Raw genomic sequence first — 22,127 nt, forward strand, 5'->3', positions numbered from 1 at the left:
ATTTTTTGACATAAATGGTTACTATAGGTCTATACAATGATAATAATGCAATGCAATATAGCAATATTATTGCACAATAATAGTATTTTAAAAAGTGCATATTTTGGTCATTTTTTCGAAAAAGGCCCAAATTTCGACCTTTATATTTTTGGACATAAATGGTTACTCTATGTCTATAAGATGATAATAAGGCAATATATGCGCATATATAGCAATATTATTGCATAATAATAGTATTTTAAAAAGTGCGTATTTTGGTCAAGGCCCAAATTTCGACCTTTTTATTTTTTGACATAAATGGTTACTATAGGTCTATAAGATGATAATAAGGCAATATATTCGCATATTTAGCAATATTATTGCATAATAATAGTATTTTAAAAAGTGCGTATTTTGGTCATTTTTCGAAAAAATCCATGTACTATAGTACATGGATTTTTTTCGAAAAATGCCCAAATTTCGACCTTTTTATTTTTTTGCATAAATGGTTACTATAGGTCTATAAGATGATAATAAGGCAATATATTCGCATATTTAGCAATATTATTGCATAATAATAGTATTTTAAAAAGTGCGTATTTTGGTCATTTTTCAAAAAAATTCCTGTACTATAGTACATGGATTTTTTTTTCGAAAAATGCCCAAATTTCGACCTTTTTATTTTTTTGCATAAATGGTTACTATAGGTCTATAAGATGATAATAAGGCAATATATTCGCATATTTAGCAATATTATTGCATAATAATAGTATTTTAAAAAGTGCGTATTTTGGTCATTTTTCGAAAAAAATCCCTGTACTAGCTATAGTACAGGGATTTTTTCGAAAAAGGTCCAAATTTCGACCTTTTTATTTTTTGACATATTTGGTTACTATATGTCTATAAGTTGATAATAAGGCAATATATGCGCATATATAGCAATATTATTGCATAATAATAGCATTTTAAAAAATGCGTATTTTGGTCATTTTTCGAAAAAGGTCCCAATTTCGACCTTTTTATTTTTTTGCATAAATGGTTACTATAGGTCTATAAGATGATAATAAGGCAATATATTCGCATATATAGCAATATTATTGCATAATAATAGTATTTTAAAATGTGCGTATTTTGGCCATTTTCCCCAAATTTCAACCCTTTTTATATTTTGACATAACTGGTTACCATGACTCTAAAATATGATGATAACGCAATATATGCACATATATGGCAGTATTATTGCATAGTAATTGAATTTTAAAAAGTCGATTTTTGGCCATTTTTGGAAAAATCCCTGTACAGGGAAATTTTCGAAAAATAACCAAATTTCGACCTTTATATTTTTTGACATAACTGGTTACTATGACTCTATAAGATGATGATAACGCAATATATGCACATATATGGCAATATTATTGCATAATAATTTAATTTTAAAAAGTCGATATTTTGGACATTTAAAAATAAGTACAGGGACGAAATTTGGCAAATTTTTTGAAAAACGGGAAAGTTTTCTTAATTACCCAAAAACAAAACACAATGTGTATCTTAAGTAGTGTTATCAATTGGTTTGTATGATTTTTATTGAGAAGCATTTACAAAAATTGTACAAACGGAATAATCTGCACATATTATAGAATAATAAACATGGTTATCACACAATCCTAATACAATCAAAACAATGCCGTTGTTTTCACTGACCAATCACGTTGCACGTAAGGTATGACGTCATATTGGCCACACGTAAACTTTCGATACGCTCAAACGTGTATCTGGAGACGTGGGCAAAAAAAATACAGAGAAAGTGTTCGTATACAGTATTATAATTATTATTATTATTTACACGAAGGGCGACCAAAGTGTTTAAATCTCCTAGAAGCAAATTTACCGTTTTTGAGAAATACATTTTTGATTTGTCTAGAAATAATTGTCTTTTTTAAAAAATACATATCTATAATTGGCTATTAAACCTGGAAAATGAGTCGTGTTGCTTAAATAAAAAATTTTTATGGAAAAATTAAATTGTTTATTAACTATAAATCATTACGCTTTTTTTTTTTACCTAATTCAAAATATTCTGCAAAAAAAAAAATACGACGAGGCTTAATCGCAACAAGACTCATTTGGTGGTAATACTTGCGAAAGTATGCCCATATAAAATAGTATACAAGTGTGTGATAAGTGAATAGTGATAAAACGAACAGACTGTTTATAACTGTGTCAAAGTTCAAGAGATCAACCAATCACAAAACTGAAAATAGATGACTGTTACGCGCATCGTTTTCTTTTGATTGGATTATGGTATTGAGTGAACCATCGGTATAATATTCTTTTCGTAGGCAAGCGACACTGAAATCATGAATTATTCATATATATTTCTCTGCCTTACTGAATTTGTATGATTTCTCATTTCTTCTCACCTACGGAAAAAATGACGAACGGGCGGGCGCATTATCATCTACAAAGTGGTATACGCCGTTCAGTGATTATTTCTAGCGATTAAAACTTAATATCAGTTTCATTGATAATGTTTTAAAAAGATTAGAACAAAATTAAGTAAATATAATTGTTCATGATTATATGTGAAATGACTTGATATGTGACATATGTCAAGAGTGTTTGTAAATCACGAAATTATTTATATTAAATTCTCTCTTTTTTTGCATAATTTTAGTCTTCAAAATATATTTTAAAGAGTTTTATATATATAATTATATAACTTCACTGTAAAGCTAATAAAAAAAATTTCTAAATCAAAATAAATTTGAAACGTAAATTTACATATTGCAAAGTGTTCAAATATGTTAATTATAATCAGGCCTATATGACTCTATTATATAACACGTAAGAACTACAGTTTACTGCAGCGGCTTGTTGAAAAAATATACAATACGCCACAGTAACGTAATGGGCTATCTAAAAAAATGTTAAGGGTTGAAAAATTGGTATGAATTTAACAAATGTTAACTTTCCTTACAAAAATTGTGGACAGAAAAATCAGCGAGCCAGCCAGTACGATGCGAAAACGCACCTTCTACGTTTCTCTCTTTTCTTTTTTGGAAAATGCCTTTTTTCGGGTGTTGGTAAAGCTAAACTTTTGGTGGTGTAATAGCTGGGTGTGACCAATTTTTCCTGAGTAAAATCTGGTATAATTACTATTCATAAATACACAATATTACGCACAAAGCTGAATATTAATATTAAAAAATATAGCATTATACAGATGAAATATTTTAATAAACAATTAAAACATTCCAAAGCTTTAAAAATGGATGATAATCGAATCAAATTGCAGTGACGTATAATTTAAAAAACAAAACAGTATATTCTCGAACTCGCAAGACCATGCTGACAAACATGTGTAATCTAATTATGCAGTGTTATGGTAATTTCACATTAGGTTCTCACTAGGACGCAACGCAAATACTGTAATTTGACCAATCACAAGCGACGGATCATTTGAACTTTCGCGAATGATTGGTCAAAATCCTTACGGTACGCGTACGTCTTTGCACGTCCATCATCTACACTGAAAATATAAACATTTAGGCTTAGGCTATATCTACATTAAAAATAAAGTACCCAAGACACGGACTTTACCAGTACGTTCAGGCCACTGGTTTTGTTTGGTGGTCGCAATTTCTTAAACGTAGTAACTTTTTTGCAAAACAATATTGGCAACTTTCAGAATGTTAAAAAAAGGGTTTCTGGCATTCACTTTACAAAAAAACGTGTAATCATAACAAAAACAGAAGCTTTGCTTAATAACTGTATAAAAAATAATTCAAAAATAACTCATAAACTATTGTTAGGCCTAACTAATATATAGGCCTAAGGAATGATATTTAAAGCGTGACTATTAGCAGACGTCACTAGGAATGGTTTTGGTCCAGCATCTAGAGAATGATTATCGGTTATCGGTTTTCCATTCGATTCTTAAATTTTAAAGAGATTATTTTACTATAATTATAAACACAGCTGTTTGAAAGGTATAAATATCTTTATACGAAATACACAGCACAGAACTGTCAATTTCAAAATCCTCGCCTTGTTGAAATAAAAGTAGTAAACAAAAATCACATTTACATTTGGAAATAAATAGCACCAAATATAAGAATAATTTGGTAAATAATGGTGAAAATTAATCAGAGGCATATTATGCGATAACTGAAATATAAAACTAGTTTTGAAAATTGCTACACATGTATTATTGAAAAATTACAAAAAGATAACAATATGTTTATATACAATCCGCTCGGAATCTAATTTGTCGTAAACTAAAGTGCGTGCGCATATAGGGACTGACGTCACAAAAAGTACACCACAACATACAATCAATACAGACCAGTAAACAAAAGTAGTGGCATTGCAAGTAGAAAAAATATGTGGTTCCGACGGCTGGTTGCCAATACCTATGCACCTGCGCTAACGCTAGTGATTTAACCAGTAAAAAAGGCTCCTCCACTGACGTACAATGAAGAAGATCCACCACTCAGATAATCTACGGAAGTGCAGATGCGTAGCATGTGGGAACCAGACTTAATTGTGAGCTAATATGACAAACTATGGAAATACTACGCTAAGCGGTTTATGCTTGCTCGGATCGGCACGCTTAAAATCACCTTGTTGAAACAATCAGAGAAAGACATTTTTACTACCACTGTTATATATAATCAACATCAATGCGAACACTGGACGCCATCTTTTTCTTCATTTAACTTTGCAAAGAAATACAACCTACTGGACTTCAGGCTAGCTTTGTGTTCTGTTTCAACTGAACCAGATTGACAGCCTGGTGGGTTAAAATGTGATCTAGGCTGAAGAAAATATTACAAAACGAAGTTAGGATGTAGATTGTCGTCATCGTGGTACATGGTACTTTTTCAGAAGAGAAAACACAGTTTTGACGCATAGAATGCATTGAAAACCCGCCCAGCACTTTCTAATCGGCTCTCTTTAACGGCGTCATATCCATCACCTTCATGTTGGTATTAGATTTGGTAATCTTTGCAGCTACGGTTCTATACTCCGATGACTATGACGTATTGTTGTAATGTAGAAATGTTCATTTTCTTGGGCTAGTAGAGTCCACAACCGCGTAGGTTATTCGCTATGATGGTGTCTGTAACGGCATCAAAGACGAATTGAATATTGGTGGTATCCGTTGCACACGTCATATGCGCGTAAATTTCTTTATTTGGACTCTTGTTCATAGTTTCGAATTTGCCCTGAATGTACTGAGCTGCTGGAAGAAATTCGTTTGGGCCTGAAAAAAGAACGATGTTAAAATGAAAAGATTTTAAAAACCTAAATCATGGGGTAATTTATCTCTCATGCTCATCCCAACATGCAAGGCCTAAATGTTCCCATGAGTCCCATCTGCTCACACGATAAACTACTGTTTAGGAAGAACACACCAACGAGCTTTTTCTATGCTATGTAAGTCAAAACTCAGTCTGGAACCCAGCAATAGGCCTACTTACCAGTGTACTCCGGAAAACAGACTTTTAACGGAGATCTTTTTATCTTTCCTTCAAACAAGTCTTTCTTGTTTAAAAACAGTATAATGGACGTTTCAGTGAACCACTTGTTGTTGCAAATTGAATCAAACAATTTTAAACTTTCGTGCAGTCGATTCTGGAAAAAAAAATATGGCAAAAAGTATAAATGATTTGTTTTTACTATTATGTAAGTAAACAAGGCATGACTCAACTGGCCAGTCGTGATGTAGAATTCTCTGAACGTGCGAATTATGACGTTTTACTCGATCTATCGTCGGTCGTCGCTTGGGCCCTAGAAACCATCAAACCACCTGTGACGTGAGGTAAGAAACGAGGACACGTCCCAATATTCCAGCATGCGCACAATGAGCTAACATGACGTCGTCTGGTCGGCGTCGGTCGTCGCAAATCAAAGGCTCACTACTAATAAAGACTGCGCATCAACAATCGTCATTATATTCAAAGTATTGATCGTTAATTAATACAAAATTAAAATAGTTTGCGATGATTCCAGGAAATATAATATTGTATTGCCACGGTTTGTTAAAACTGATGATTAATAATAATAAGCTAATCATCATCACTACCACTTTCATTCACTATTGCCACCTATATCAACCTGATATCATGCTCTACTGACCCAATCCATTATGCAAATTATGAGCCAGATTCATCCCTTTTACCAGTAATTAAAGTTATTATGTATTAGTCTGCAGTCATGTTATTTACCGTTAGGTCATCTTCAAGTAGCCTTTGATCATATCCACTGAGCGCTACACAGAATATAATTGCTGTGACATCTTCGAAACAATGGATCCATTTTTTCCGCTCTGACCTTTGGCCCCCTACATCAAATAACCTGTAATTAAAATATGAATTAGAAAGGTTTATAGTAAATTGCAGGGATGAACTGGCAACCGATATTTATTGAGATCACAGGGATACGTAATCCTGGTTAATCTACGTTGTAATCCTCACTTGGTGGTCATCCATTTTATTTATACCTATTTATAAAACTGCACACGCGATTGTTGATAATACAGGCATGGTACAGATAAACGTGGTGTGAATCGACCACGTGGTGTAAATCGACCAATGGTGCATTAGAATACTAATATTTAATATAGATTACATAACCAAACCAATATTTTTCATCCTATATTTCAACATTCATAATGCCATCAGGAATGCTACAGTAAATTAATATTGTAATGGAACACGATTAAAAAGAATGAAGATGAAGATGAAAAGAAGATGAAGATGGAAAGAAGATGAAGATGGAAAGAAGATGAAGATGGAAAGAAGATGAAGATGAAAAGAAGATGAAGATGGAAAGAAGATGAAAATGGAAAGAAGATGAAGATGAAAAGAAGATGAAGATGAAAAGAAGATGAAGATGAAAAGAAGATGAAGATAGAAAGAAGATGAAGATGGAAAGAAGATGAAGATGGAAAGAAGATGAAGATGAAAAGAAGATGAAGATGAAAAGAAGATGAAGATGAAAAGAAGATGAAGATGGAAAGAAGATGAAGATAGAAAGATGAAGATGGAAAGAAGATGAAGATGAAAAGAAGATGAAGATGAAAAGAAGATGAAGATGAAAAGAAGATGACGATGAAAAGAAGATGAAGATGAAAAGAAGATGAAGATGGAAAGAAGATGAAGATAGAAAGAAGATGGAAAGAAGATGAAGATAGAAAGAAGATGAAGATGGAAAGAAGATAATTATGAAAAGAGGATAAAGATTGAAAGATGAAGATGGAAATATGAAGATTGAAAGATGGCAAGAAGATCAACATAGAAAGAAGATGAAGATGGAAAGAGGTACACATTTAAAGAAGATGAACAGAAAATAAGATGAACATGGGAAGGTGATGTCAAATATATTTTGATACATACCTAAAATGCAAATTTTTAAAGTTAAAATGTGTTTCAACGATTCCAGTCGTCTTGACCCTTGTTCTTAGAATGTCCTGTTCATTAGGTACGTATTCACTTTCTGCTAGACGGTCAAGACTTTCTAGAAAACTAGGTAAGGAACAGTTATTTTCATTAAAGTGTTCCACAGTAAGTAGATATAGATATTTTATTAAGTTTGTTAATTGAATTCATAAAATTTAATTATCAGTCTCTAAACTGGAAAGGCGAATCCAACAAAGTACTATGCCGAAAGTATCTAAATTTTCTATTGGTCTATACTTAGCCACGACATGACTCCGACATAATATAGGTATTGATAGACCTGTACCAATAAACAGACAGATAAAAGAGAACCGAAATTGCAACGTTTAAGCGCTGAAAAAAAAATCTTGAAGAAGAGCAGAATTTCCAGAAACTTTGTAAACAAATTTAAATTGTCAAATATATTTCTCAATTTCATTGTAATTAAATACTAGATACTTACTATTGTGCTGAATCGTTTAGTTGGTATTCGCTGGATCGACTATAAATTTCTTGGATTCCTGAGTCTGCCCAAAGTCGTTTCATTGCCTGATGAACTTCGGGGGTAAATGGTTCCGAATCTAGCAGCTTACATACCAAGTCATTAACCATAGCCTTATCACTCTGCGAAACATAAATTTAGAAAATGAGGTTATGTTTTTTTCTTTGAAAATATTTCTGTTCAAGCCTGTGTAGCCTAGGGTTCGAAAGACCCCATTTTTTCCCTTGAAAATCCATTTTCTAATTACCAGCAAAAGTGCTAGTAAAATAGGCCTAACTCTTGACATTTGTTTGGTGAACTACCTAGCACGCTGCAGGCAAATAATTTTTAGGTCTAAATATATCATTTCTTCAGTTGCTTTAGCTTTCACATGACCTCTTTTTGCAAAAAAAAAGTCTGGCTACCGGCTTAATGATAACAACTACAAGCGACGGGTCGTTTACTACATCACCAAACCATTTGAACGAAAGTTCGCTAATAATACAAAGAAATTTTTACAAAATCAGTAATTACAAAAAAAAAATCAGGCACTAAAATACAAATAATATGTCACAACAAAGTAATCTAATTATGAATTTGTACATCATAAATTGTAATAAATTCACAATGCTGTATCTCTTTTAGTAATTAAAACATAAGCTTAGTACTAAGCTTAGATGAAGGATAACAGTGACACTGTCCCAAAGGTAGGCCTACGAGATGTCCAGATATATGGACGTTTTATCCACAGCAATAAAAACATCATAATAACTCACAGCTTATTCTAGCCGAACAATGATGTTGATTATTATTATTGAAAGCGGGAATTCGAGGACGGACGCCATGGAGATGCTGCTTCTGCAGCGACGAAGTTAACGCTAATTTGATGCAACCGCCCACGCAAAATCCAGGGACTTCACTGTGCGGATGCTAACGTTTAATCAAGGGACTTGACTCGCTAGGTAGACTTAGCCTAGGTTTTATTCTATACAACACTTCACGAAAGAAAGTGGATTAATATCACTGTATGCCGAATGATTTACCAAATCGTTCTCTTCTCGAAGATATTAATATATTTATTAACTTAAAATTGTATCTGTGCCTGTTATGTTTTGATGTGGTTTCATCGACTTTAAAGACAGAAATAAGGTTTCCGGCCAATATTAATATTCAAGTAGAAAGTGGAAAATGGGTGGTTCGCTGGAAAAAAAATCTTATGTATGCAATGGCACGAATTTAATCTATATTAGTTAATACCTATTAAATATTATTTTCTATTTATATACGTATTGTGTAAACAAAATTAAATTTGTACATATTTATTTTTTATTAAATAAATGAATCAATAAATATATAACCGTCCACAATAACACTATTAATAACGGCTATACATTACTGTACTACATGATTAATTATGCTTTGCTATATAAAAAAAACACTCACATTTATTTATAACAATATAAAAGACGATGATTATAGACAATTACAAAAAAATACGTAATATTCAAAATAACAATTACCAATAGTCTTTATTTGTTTTGTAAATAAATTGAAAAGTTAGGAATATCGTAATAGAAAATGTCAAAATAAATTATTAACGTTTCTAAACATATGACGTACATCAAAAGCTTTCCGAATAAATAGGTTACTAGCCCACGTTGCAATCTACCCGGATGTGAATTAATGCATTCATTCATACCTATGATTAGAATAAATCGTGTTGCGAAATACTACAATAATAATCCATCCGTTACGAGAATATTGCATATGCGATGACATTAAACGAGAACGTTGTAGTGGCTGTACACGAGACTACAATCATTTGAGTGGGCGTCGCCTTATTCGTAGATGCATGATAATTTAGCAAATGTAAAGTTGAATGAAAATAACCTACACGAAGCTAGCGTAAAGTGGGGGTGTAATGAATCATTATTGTTACAAATTTCTCAATGAAAGTAAATAACATATTTTCGTTCGTTAAACCTGAAGCAAAAAACCCATAAAAATTCAATTGAAAATTAACTAGTAGGCCTACTGAGTGTGAAGTATCCTAAGTTATTAAAAAAAATAAAGTTTGATGAATTATTAAACAATGAATGTAAAAAGAATTGAAGAAGAAAAGGAGTTTTGTAGTAAATACTGAATAAAATTATGTTTCAAGCCCACTGAACCGCAGAGAGGTTTTCTTAAAGAAAGATGTGATGGCAAGAAAACCAACCAGCCTTTGGAATATTATTCTCATAGCTTTCTCCATATTTATAATTTATCGTTAATTAATTTTCAGTATATCACCGGGCGGTTTAGAATTTGTTCCACAGGGCCCAAATAAGCAGTATGGAATAATTCTCTTGAAATGTGGACAAAGAGAATGTTGGAAAGATTAGAATCTAAAACAAACAAGATCTAAAGATAGTATTGGGAAAGAAAATTGACAGATATGACTAAAAGAAGAAATGGTATTTTGAAAGATTGTACTACAATATATACGGTACTGAAGGAAAAAAGAATGGAAACGTCAAAGAATTTCCGCGAAAAAGAAAGAAGAAATGTTGACAGAAGACGAGAAAGAAACACATGACAAACTTTACTAACATGAAAACAATTTGGAAGCCAACTTCTATAACCTAGTATGAGGTTAATTTATCAATTTAATAATTAAATAGTGTGCTGTTAATTGATTCTGTGTTGGGTTGTCTAAATAAAATGACTCTAAATCAAATACTACAATGACTATATTTTCCGGGTGTATCGAGCACTCTACTTCCTTCGCAGTTCAAATTTCATCATATGCCAATATCACGACATGGCGATTTAACAAATATATTTTAATGTTATTTCAAAGTACATTCAACCATTCTACTCCCACGGATTTATATGGTGGGCGCTAGCTTGCTGCAAAATGAGAATGCTGAAGCTCAGTTCAAAGATAATGTTATAGGACTATAAAGCAAAAGCAAAAGAGTAGAGATATGATATTTTGAGCCTAGAAAGCAAAAACAATTATAGGCCTACAGTAGATTGAGAGAAAATGTGATGGGCTTAGAAAGCAAAAGAGTAGCTCAGTAGAAATGATGTTCTGAGCCTAGAAAGCAAGAAAGTATATGCCTACAGTACCTGTAGCTAGAGAGATAATGTTATGGGCCTAGAAAGCAAAACAATAGATTAGGATTTCCACATTTATATTGTTAGTTATGGTTAAGTAATTGTGAAACCAATTACAATCATCCCCTCCAAGTTTCCATAATGTATGTATAATTTATGCATAATTTATGCAAGGTCTGTTATTACTGTAGCAATTGGAAGACCACTATAATGGTAACCACTATAATAACTAACATACCACGATGCTAACCTTTGGAATACACTTTCCCTTCATATTTATATATCATTGATGGTAAAGTAGGAACGCTTTTTGCGGACCATAAGTCCATTAATAAAGGCAAACTAATCAATATAATCAGTAGAACTACGTGATGTAACCAATTATGTGTTATGATGTACATCAGTCTAGCGTGACGAAACTACTACAATGCTGGTTTTACATGAATTTTAACTCCACGAAATTGGATTAGATTTCTTAAATGTTGCTGTTTAAAGGCTAGGAATAAAGTTAAAGCTCAGGGTAAAATAGAATAGTAAATAGTACATCTTGGTTATCATCAGTAGTCTCCTCTCTTTCTTTCTACAAATTTCACTAACGTGCATAACGTGCTCTATCTCATACGGTTCTCAATCACCTTATACTACTCTTACTCTACCTTATACGGTTCTCAATCTACCTTATAGAACTCTTACTCTACCTTATACGGTTCTCAATCTACCTTATAGAACTCTTACTCTACCTTATACGGTTCTCAATCTACCTTATACAATTCTTAATCTACCTAATACGGTTGTCAATCACCTTATACAATTCTTACTCTACCTCATAGGTTCTCAATCACCTTATACAATTCTTACTCTACCTTATACGGTTCTCAATCCACCTTATACAATTCTTACTCTACCTTATACGGTTCTCAATCCACCTTATGCAATTCTTACTCTACCTTATACGGTTATCCTCATACGGTTCTCAATCTACCTCATAGGTTCTCAATCTACCTTATACAATTCTTACTCTACCTTATACGGTTCTCAATCTACCTTATACCATTATTACTCTACCTTATACAATTCTTACTCTACCTTATACGGTTCTCAATCTACCTTATACAATTCTTACTCTACCTCATACGGTTCTCAATCTACCTTATACCATTATTACTCTATCATATACGGTTCTCAATCTACCTTCTTACTCTACTTTGTACACTTCTTACTCTACCTTATACGGTTCTCAATCACCTTATACAATTCTTCCTCTACTTTATATACTTCTTGCTCTACCTTTTCCGGAACTTAATCTCGCTTATTCGGTTATTATTATACCTTATATGGTTCTTACCTCTCGTTCACTATCTTCAAAAGATACACCTAAAGCTTCCATTGCACGTGTCATTGACAGCATAGACTGTATCGTATTGCTATACACCACTGGTCTATATATCTCAGCATCTTCACTAGTAAATCCATCTTTATGGATAATTCTACAGGAAAAATACAAAAATGTTAAATAAATGGATTAAAATCAGTACATTTAAATGATGCTATCTTAGTTAAACGTATTAACGTATTTGAGATAATTCGTTTATGTTGAATTACAAATAAACCAACATCAAGTGATCCGCATTGTTCATGTAGGTACACATTTATCTTATATATTCCATCCATTCATCTATTAACCAGACCATTACATTATCACTCTTTATTTCTCATTCTCTCCATCCATCTTTAACATTAAGCTTGGTCCAAACTAGGTTGCAACGCAAGGACGCTTGTCATTCGTCAACAAGCTTGCGTTGCGCTTACGTCCTTGCGTTGCGTCCTAGTGGGAACCAAGCTTTATGTACCCAACACAAGTTATATTCGTACATCACTCATTCCATCAATTTCTACATTAATTTTATAACCTAGGTCTACAATTTCGATAGAATAGAATTTGTCAGAAGAATAATTGATTGTTTTAGTCCCTGAATGGTTGAGAAATTAACAAAATAAAATAACTACGCGCAGATTTGTATGATCAACACTGTTAAGGAAATGTATCTTCTTTTTTCACCCGGAAAAGATTGACATTTGAAACCGTCTTCATCATGATTTTAAATTCAGTAAGCATTTGTCAATGAGGTGTATGCTAAACAGTGAGCTAGGCAGTTTCCAAAACATTGTCTTGTAGAATGAGTGTGTTTGATACACACAAATATAGCGTGATATGACATGACGAATTATTGATTGTAGCGAAGATCGCGTGGGCGGGAAATTCATCCATATTTTTTCAGACGAGAGCGATTTATTATTCAATACGGGACCATCGCTAGCAGTGAAATGACAACGCAGTGGTTTGGTACATGTTAGCATTAATGACAGATTATAACGAAATCATATACAATAAGGCGTATTGTGTCGAATGAAAACAATCGTATTTATATGCCCAGGCCCGTGTTTTATAAAGGTTAATAATATTGAAGGTCTATTCTGAGTAAGTGAACTAAGCCGTGAATAGTATATGGTGTGGTGACCAATTAACATTAATATTCTTAAATATTAATAGCAATGATAGACTAGACAATATGATCAAACGATCAAATAATAAATGACATTTTAAAGCTCTGTCTATCACCATCAAACTATTTTGACAAAAAGTGTGATGTGCCCATATATGGTAGTGATATATCCAAATGTGGTAGTGATATCACCATAGTGTGGTAGTGATATCATGTCCATATTATGGGCACATTTTCTATCGTTTGCAATATGGTGAATAGTGATTGGGGTATCATTGGTTGCATTTAACAGATTCATGAAGTTATCTAAAAAAACAATTTACATGATGGTATGAATTAGAGGCAAAGTTTGATAATCCCAGTGGTTCTATGGTAAGACGTCGATTAAAGGGATGGGCCAGGGCCTCCGGCCCCTACAGCAAATATATAATTGAAAAATGATAATAGTTTGCTTTGCTTTTCTTCTTCATAAACAAACACAGTAACTAAATCTAATACGCTAGGCCAGATCGAACTAATTTAATTTAGGGTCAATAATCAACCGGGCATGCATTTATTAAATTGGAATATTTAGAAAACACAATTTTAACATTATCTAATCTATAAGAAAAACATTTTATCTAATAAAGTAATTTAAGGATAACCCGACGCCCACAAGTTGGGTTTATCTGGCCAACGCGAGTGTGAAATTGCCCAGGGTGAGTGTAGGCTAAGGTGATTTCTAGGCCAAGAGAATCAAGTTTAATGTTGTATGACAGGTAGGCCTAATGGCGTAATATTGATTCTGAATTGTGGTAAGACCCACACAACTCAATGTAACACCATTTTTTGGGCAGACACAAATCGGAAATACAGTTTATCTGAGAGTCTAAATGCCTAAATTGTGGAATGGAAAAGGTAAGGGGAAGGGGGGTTGGGGGTAGGTTGATTTAGCTAGAATTTAATACTACCAATTTACCCCTTAGATCATTGTCCTATCTTCAAGTTAGTTTCTAGTTGTGCTAATGTTGAAAATAACAAATAGACCCACTGGAGTCTTGTAGTTTAGGATAGAAAATCAACAGTAGGCCTATAACAAAAAATGCCTGATGTAGTAGTAAAATGTTATTCAAATTTGTATATTGAAAAGAAAATCTTGGTTATTCCTGGGTTCTTCTCATCACGATTATGATTAAATATGGTAGTGATATGCCCAAATATGGCAGTTACATGTTATATGTTATATATCATCATGTCTATATCTGGGCACATCACATTTTGTTTTGTCACATAAAGTTTGATAGTGTAGACAACGCTTAAGGAATATTCGGGCTTAGTTATCTACCCGGATGGGTGACCTACCCGGGTGGGTGACCTACCCGGATGGGTGACCTACCCGGGTGGGTGACCTACCCGGGTGGGTGACCTACCCATCAACATTAGCGATTGTCTCATAAAACCAACATATCAGGGTAAACAACTAATGCTTGGCTGAGACGCAACACAAGTACGTAACGCAACGTAAGTGATTTGACCAACGAGAAGCGATGGATTATTCTGTCGCTTGTCATTGGTCAACTCGCTCTATATTGGGAACCAAGTCCTTTGGACAATTTGTATAAGCTTTGTTTAGGGTACTGAAATGAACCAGTATCGATCATACTAAATAACAAACGAACATAACCAAGTAAAAACGTCATCATGATCATCTCAGTCAAAGGTCATTTTAGCCAGGAAGTGTTTATAAAATACAACAGTTCACTTACTATATTCATTATCAATAAGCAAATTGATTTATATAAATATGACTCATTCATTTTAGCCATATTATTTAACAAACCATTTTCTATATTGATTGTCTCAATCAATATTTTATCTTAAAACCTACAACCCAGAGTCTATAATTCGGAATAAAGACCATTTTTTAGACGAAAGACAACAACAACTACGCTCATTTCGTGTAACATGGGCTAGATATATTATATATATCGAAAAATTGAGATGAAAATGTTGATGAAAATAGTGATGAAAATAGTGATGAAAATGGTGATAAAAATGGTGATAAAAATGGTGATGAAAATGATAATTTATGATCTGATGGTGATAATAAGGGATCACGATTATGATTTTATGGTGTATCTATGAAAGAAAAGATTAGGATCCTCAAGAACATGTTCTGATTTTGTGTTGTTGATGATGATGATGATGATGATGATGATGGTGGTGGTGGTGGTTGTGTTGTTGTTGGTGGTGGTGGTCTCGAGTGTAATGGGTGTGACAGAATGATAATGACTTGGGGACGATGACAATGATAATAACGATAATTGAGGCGATTACAACTATCTATATATCTACTAGTACTATGATGCATATAGAGGGTGATGGGAGAGGGTGATGGGAGAGGGTGATGGGGTAGGGTTATCACAACATGATTAAGACGACAATGACATGATAACATAATAATATATGGTGACAATGGCGACGATCACAATTAACATATCATTATCATAATTAGCATGACGTCATCACCGTCTACTAATCTATAATCTGATAACAGTGACCATATTAATATTCTCTGTAATATTACGTTATTATGGCCTGTGATTATAATAAAATTAATATTCATATCAAGCCTTTGCTTTCCGGAGCAATCATGAATAAAAACATTCGATACTTTATCTATATCATTATTATTATTATTATTATTATTATTATTATTATTATATATGATTATTCCTGATCTACATTATTAGTATCATCTTTATCCGCATCAATGTTATTTTTATACTTATCAGATTATCATTAATATTTCCCATCAATATAACCACAATTTTCATTCAATCCTTATCAAATCATCAATTCAATATCATCTTTATCGTAATCATCTACTTAATATATGTATCATAATTGTCTATTTTAATTATTAACGTAACTAATTTTAACTAATTTATCGTATTGTCATTATCATTATTCTATTAATACCATGACAATCATTGTCGATCAAAATCATTGTAAACACCATAATTTCATAACAAGCATGACTATGACGTCAATGATAACACAGACAATTTTGGTGATTACAGCGATGATCACAATAATATCGATGGTGTATAAGTAGTAATCATTAATATCACCATAACTCGTCTAAATTACAACCATAGCCATTTACCCTTTATATGCCTATTTTATTCTAAAATACGATGCATTTTTAATCAAGCATTTCTTTGTTGCTATCATGATATTGTATTCAATGCACTACCTTGCACACCAATTAATGCAACTCTAAATATTTTTGTTCACGGACAACAAGAGGACAAAGATCTCATATCTTCATAATAACAGAGTTGAATTTATAATTACGGTAGAGTATTATGTAAACAGATATATGGAGAGCAGAGCTGCACAGGCCGATTAGTATGTGCTGTTGTTGCCTCGGTAGCTAGTGTTAACGACGTTGCTTATTGAAACGTGTAGAATTAAAATACAGAGTTGAATGCTAGAGCACTACAATTGATTTACGTCGTATACCGTAGGCCTACACTAAACAATAATAGTATGGAGTAATATGCATTATTATAGCCCTACACAGGAATAAATAATTATTTGTATAATCAGCGAAGAATGAAAATCTTGTCTGTTTGGTAGTATACAGTATTATGTTAGTGAGATAGCCTAAGGTGATATTGTTGATAATTATGATGATCTTGATATCATTGATGATGATGATTCTGATGATGATGATTCTGATGATGATGTATTACGAGGAAGATAATGATAATAATGGCCATGTCACTGAACATTAATGATGAAACCGATCGATGATGATATTGATGATATGATTATGATGACATCAACAATGATTAATAATTCACGATTATGATAATAAGTATTGGTTTGGTTAACACGATATAGACAAAAATGCTGTAATATGAAAAAATAAAATATGCATGTACAACATACACAATTAAACAGTACTGATTGAAAATACTAAAAATAGGAATTTCATTAAATATAACTATTATAGAATAAACATCTTACGTCATTTGTTTGACTATTGTACTTTTTCCTGATTCTCCCGCACCTGTGAAGACGAAAAATTAAAAATGTGATTTTATTATTCATTGATCTTAAAAGAAACAGTTATGATGAGTAGAAAGGGTAAAATTACCGCACACCTATACGCATCATTCAACATTTTCAAACTACTGCATTATAATTATGGTGTTAAACGTTACAGAGGGGTATCTTACCTAGGAGTAATAATTTGATATCTTTGGCTGCGTTTATCTTGTCTTCTCTTATTCTTTTGTCGATCTGTTTGCTATTTTCCGTAGCCGCCCTGTCTTCTGCGCTGATCGCACAACCCATCGTCCTAAACGCTGCTGCCCAATTCTAGCACAGAACAAAAACACATTGATTGCTTTCAATATTTGATATATCAATATTCAATCCAAAAAAGAAATTTTAAAGTATTATTCCAATCCAGGTATTCACCTCCGAAAGCGGAGGTCGCTTCACCGGTGAATCAAACGCAAAAAAATGTCAGGCTTTGTGTTTAGGATGGACGCTTCTTACGCACAGACAGTCTGCTACATTTTGCTTTACTATACGGGCTATAATTTGTATTGAAAAAACATGTCGCCTCTCTCAGTGTAATTATCATATCATAATTACCTATTGCCGTACGCCAATCACCGCCTCTCAGACTCTGGCTTTGTTCACGTGAATAAGCGGGCAAAATTCGAGCGATTACGTTGAACGCCGTGTTGCAGTTGGCCTGCATATAATTTTTTTATTAATTGTATTCCCATCTTTAACAGTTTTGATACTCACAAGCGCGCCATCACCAGGTTAAGATTCACGACGGCAGCATCACAAACGGCGGCGTCACGAACAGGTAAAAGTAACTTACAACAATTATATGAAATACATTCAATATAAACAATTGCACTATTCGATGAAATAAATAACGTAAACATAAATTAAATTTACAGTTTTATGCTCTACTTAAATGTTTCCTCCTTTTTCTAAACAAATTAAGAACGGTGTTGAAATTCGAAGTTGGCAAATCTCCCTCGAAATGTGACTCGTCCAACAAGAACTTATTAAAAAATAAAGTATTGCAAATGTCACTGTGTGCACCAAGTCAGATGATTATTTTGACAGACATTATTTGGGTTATACTGAAGGACAGTCTTAATAAATTGTGATATATTAATAATATTTTGTCATAAACACCAATGTATCATTTGCAATAAATATTAGCATCATAAACATTGATAAGAACAGATAAAGAAGATGGTAGGAAATGTTAAGTGATTGAGACACTGACCATAAATTCACTGTTACGACACACACATTTATCGTCGAAATACTTTCTCCGTAAACTGGGATTTTGTGTTTTATTCCTGGACAACGTATGCGTGTTATACAACCCACAATACGGTGTCGTTTTATATCGCGGCGGCGTACAAAGCGTTTTGTCCAGATTCATGAATACGCGCGCGTAGAGGTAGCTGGATTAAACGCGTCATACCTACTCGATGCTAATTGCTTATCACGTGAGATGTATTTATGTTTAGTTTTAAAAAAAGAAAGTAAAACCGAAACTCTCAATAATCAGATAAAGCATATTATTCCAATCAGTATCGGTATAGGGTGTTCTGTACTTTGTATTTACGGAGGAATTAATTTGGTTTTATTTGCAATATATTAAATGGCATACGGCATATGCGATCAAATGTATACCTCCAATACTTACCATTGCATCCACATTTATTTTAATTAGAACGTCTATTGAGAGACACTTTACCGTGAACGAACGAGGTGAAATATTATGTTTCCATACAATATATGGCCAACCCTGCCTAATCAAGGGACACCTCAACTCTGGACACTTTGTTGTATTATCATTATTAAAATAATGGTAGGGCGTCAGAAGAGTAGCCAGTTTGCAATTAAGGAGGGTCACGTACCGTACTCTACTGCAATTCCTACGAGGTCAGGAAATATTGATCTTATTTGTAATCTAGTCTTCCGTTTTCAACAGGATTTTCTCTACAATAAAGCGTTGTATATTTGTTTATACCAACGAACGCTTTTGAATCCGGCTTATCCGGAACCCTTATTAAGGGGTCACCTTCGGACCCATCAATGGGGTGTCCCTTGAATAGGGGTTGGGTGATGGTTCTATACTGATCTGTATTTCACTATTACAACTGGGAGCCACCACATAATTATCCGCCCTATTATAAAAGATTTGTACAAGGAAGTTAAACAAATATCGCTAATTTGTTCGATAATTTCATATTTTCTCACACAAAAACATTGACTTAGTTGGTGGTGATCACGTCAACAATCAAGTTCTTTACGTATAACCGCGGAATTCGTTATTTCCTCAATAGTATAACGTATTCATAAAGATACCACAGTTGGCAGTAGGTTGGTCATTTGAAAAGAGGACTCATTAAAAACTGTGCGTAAGATGCAATGTAATGACATGTAGTGTCCTTTACTTGTTTGGTCGTTATTTAGTTGGTGTTGTAAGACTGTTCAAACTAGGCCTGTACTAAAAGCAGTACAAACAGCGTTAACAGCATATGGAGTGACATCATAATAGCACGCGTTCAAACGTTGATAATAATCATACAACTTGTATACGCACACGCGCGTCCACATCATGACGTTACTGATATCAATATGCACGTATCGAGATCTAATCTAAAGCTAACAATTAGACATCAAATGACTGTATTACATTTTGCAATCAGTTCATTTGACCTTGTTACAACAGACGGCGGAACAGGCTGGGCTTTTAAAAGTAGGTCTCGAGAGGCCAGCCGATTGAGTATCAAAATCGAGTTTACATGCACGTAGCTTTTGTTTAATTGTCCCCATTGATAGATCTTCTATTCCTTACGTATCGGTTTAGGTTTTTATTTTGGTGAGGTCAAAATCATTCAAAAATATAAAGTGTTATAGGCCTATACAATTAATTCCGGTATTATTGACACCGCATAAAAATGCAATACGCCAGGTCTCTCCGTCCCACTTGGGTTTTGGCAGATCCGAGGAAGGGGGTAGGGACATTCAAACAGATCGGCTCCCTTGCTCCGCCAACTTATTTAATTAATGTATACCAAATTGATCGGATCTAAATATATAATATTGAACCTTGTATAAAAATATAGTAGTAGGTCTACTGTACCTTTAATATTGCACAAACCGCGGTCCTCGGCAATTTATATAAAAAGGGCGACACCTGCTGTAGTGTAACCAAATACACGTTCTTTAAATACCAATTAAAAAGCGCGCACATACCACCAGTTACGATCTTCATTCAATCGCAGTCGCAAATTGTAGGCTATTTATCGATTTAGTAAAAGTTTACTGTTAAGCCGGGTGTTAAGCTCATAAATGTGGGTGTGGTGAATTAGGGCGTATATCAAAACATTAAACCGTATAAAAGATCTATAATTATATTTACAATACTATAAGTATAATAAGTATAGTAAATCTAGTTTTAGTTTGCTATAATATAACATTGGTGTGTGAATAATAAATTACCCGCCGGCCGGTCTGAATGTCACATACCAATCAGTACTCGTCGTGTGGTGGACCACACAGACTATTGTTTTAGTCCCTATTGTATTAAGCATAATTCGCTTACCTTGTTTAAGTAATACTCTAGTAATTTATAAAGTGCTTCCCAAGAAACTAGCAGACTATATCAATAATTCCACAAACGCACCAAAGATCCACGTGTATGTTAACTATCAACAGAACATGAGTGCACGTATTATGTGTAAATAAAGGGTGTTTTTATCGTCAACTTTCGGTAACGATTTCCAGAAGGCAACACACTGGTGGTATATCATCCTTCCACACGCTCACTTCCTGCTTTACCGTATAGGTTCCGCATATCTAACCTGTGACCTCAGTTATTAAAGAGAAGTTGTGAAAAGTTTGTATGCACGTTTGCAGCAGTATAGGCCTATAATATAGTAATCAAACTGATGACGTATGAGCGCGTATAATATTTATGCGGGTAGTATTTGCCGAGAAGGTCATTTTTGGCACGAAGTCTTTGTAATGATTGTAGAGAGCATTGCCACTTTTATATTGATTAAAAACATCTTACTATTAATATGTATTTATTCAAGCTTGGTATAAATGTCCGGAAGGTATGACCCACCTTTATATCGTGGACATCCGTGTTTTGTGTAGTATAAAAATTGTTATTTTTTTTGCAGCAATTGCAACGAAATTTATACATTAATTTGAATATTCATTTGAATATTCATTTTAGATTCATCTACAGCCCTCTTGTCATCAAACACGGGGTTTTTAAAAAACATTTTTAATTTTTTTTTTAAATCTTTGAATTTAAAACCAGAACATATATTTAAACATGTTTAAAACAATGCACTGTACTTTCATTAGTTTGTGGCTCCTTTGCTTTTCTTTTCACCAATTTCAACCAGCTTCCCTCAGCACTAACGCGTTTAAGATGTACTTTATTGAATGAAACCAAAACGTACAGATTATTTTTTAAGGAAACACTTGTTATAAAATATAATAACCGCGCTCAATATGGTCTCTATAATCGCGCTAGTATTAAGTAGGTATTAGAACTAATTA

At 33.4% G+C, this 22,127-nt stretch overlaps 1 protein-coding gene across 3 annotated transcripts; it reads right to left on the minus strand.

Moving 5' to 3' along the window:
- Positions 1–1,532: 1,532 nt before the first annotated feature.
- Positions 1,533–21,366, minus strand: LOC144850619 (guanine nucleotide-binding protein G(o) subunit alpha-like). Of its 3 annotated transcripts, none has more exons than XM_078707946.1 (9): positions 21,157–21,366; positions 17,738–17,879; positions 17,526–17,568; positions 12,350–12,491; positions 7,885–8,045; positions 7,380–7,508; positions 6,210–6,339; positions 5,463–5,616; positions 1,533–5,245 (listed from the first exon to the last, which is right to left on the minus strand). In XM_078707946.1, the coding sequence occupies exons 2-9, from the start codon at positions 17,853–17,855 to the stop codon at positions 5,058–5,060; spliced, it is 1,065 nt and encodes a 354-aa protein (XP_078564072.1). In that variant the 5' UTR covers positions 17,856–17,879; positions 21,157–21,366; the 3' UTR covers positions 1,533–5,057. The 3 variants fall into 3 exon arrangements, with proteins under 3 accessions (XP_078564072.1, XP_078564074.1, XP_078564073.1); XM_078707948.1 differs by having other exon boundaries at positions 21,238–21,364; XM_078707947.1 differs by lacking the exon at positions 21,157–21,366 and having other exon boundaries at positions 17,738–18,626.
- Between the last annotated feature and the right edge of the window lie 761 nt (positions 21,367–22,127).

The sequence above is a fragment of the Antedon bifida genome, chromosome 8, assembly GCF_963402885.1.
Source record: "Antedon bifida chromosome 8, ecAntBifi1.1, whole genome shotgun sequence".
Lineage (NCBI taxonomy): Eukaryota > Metazoa > Echinodermata > Crinoidea > Comatulida > Antedonidae > Antedon > Antedon bifida.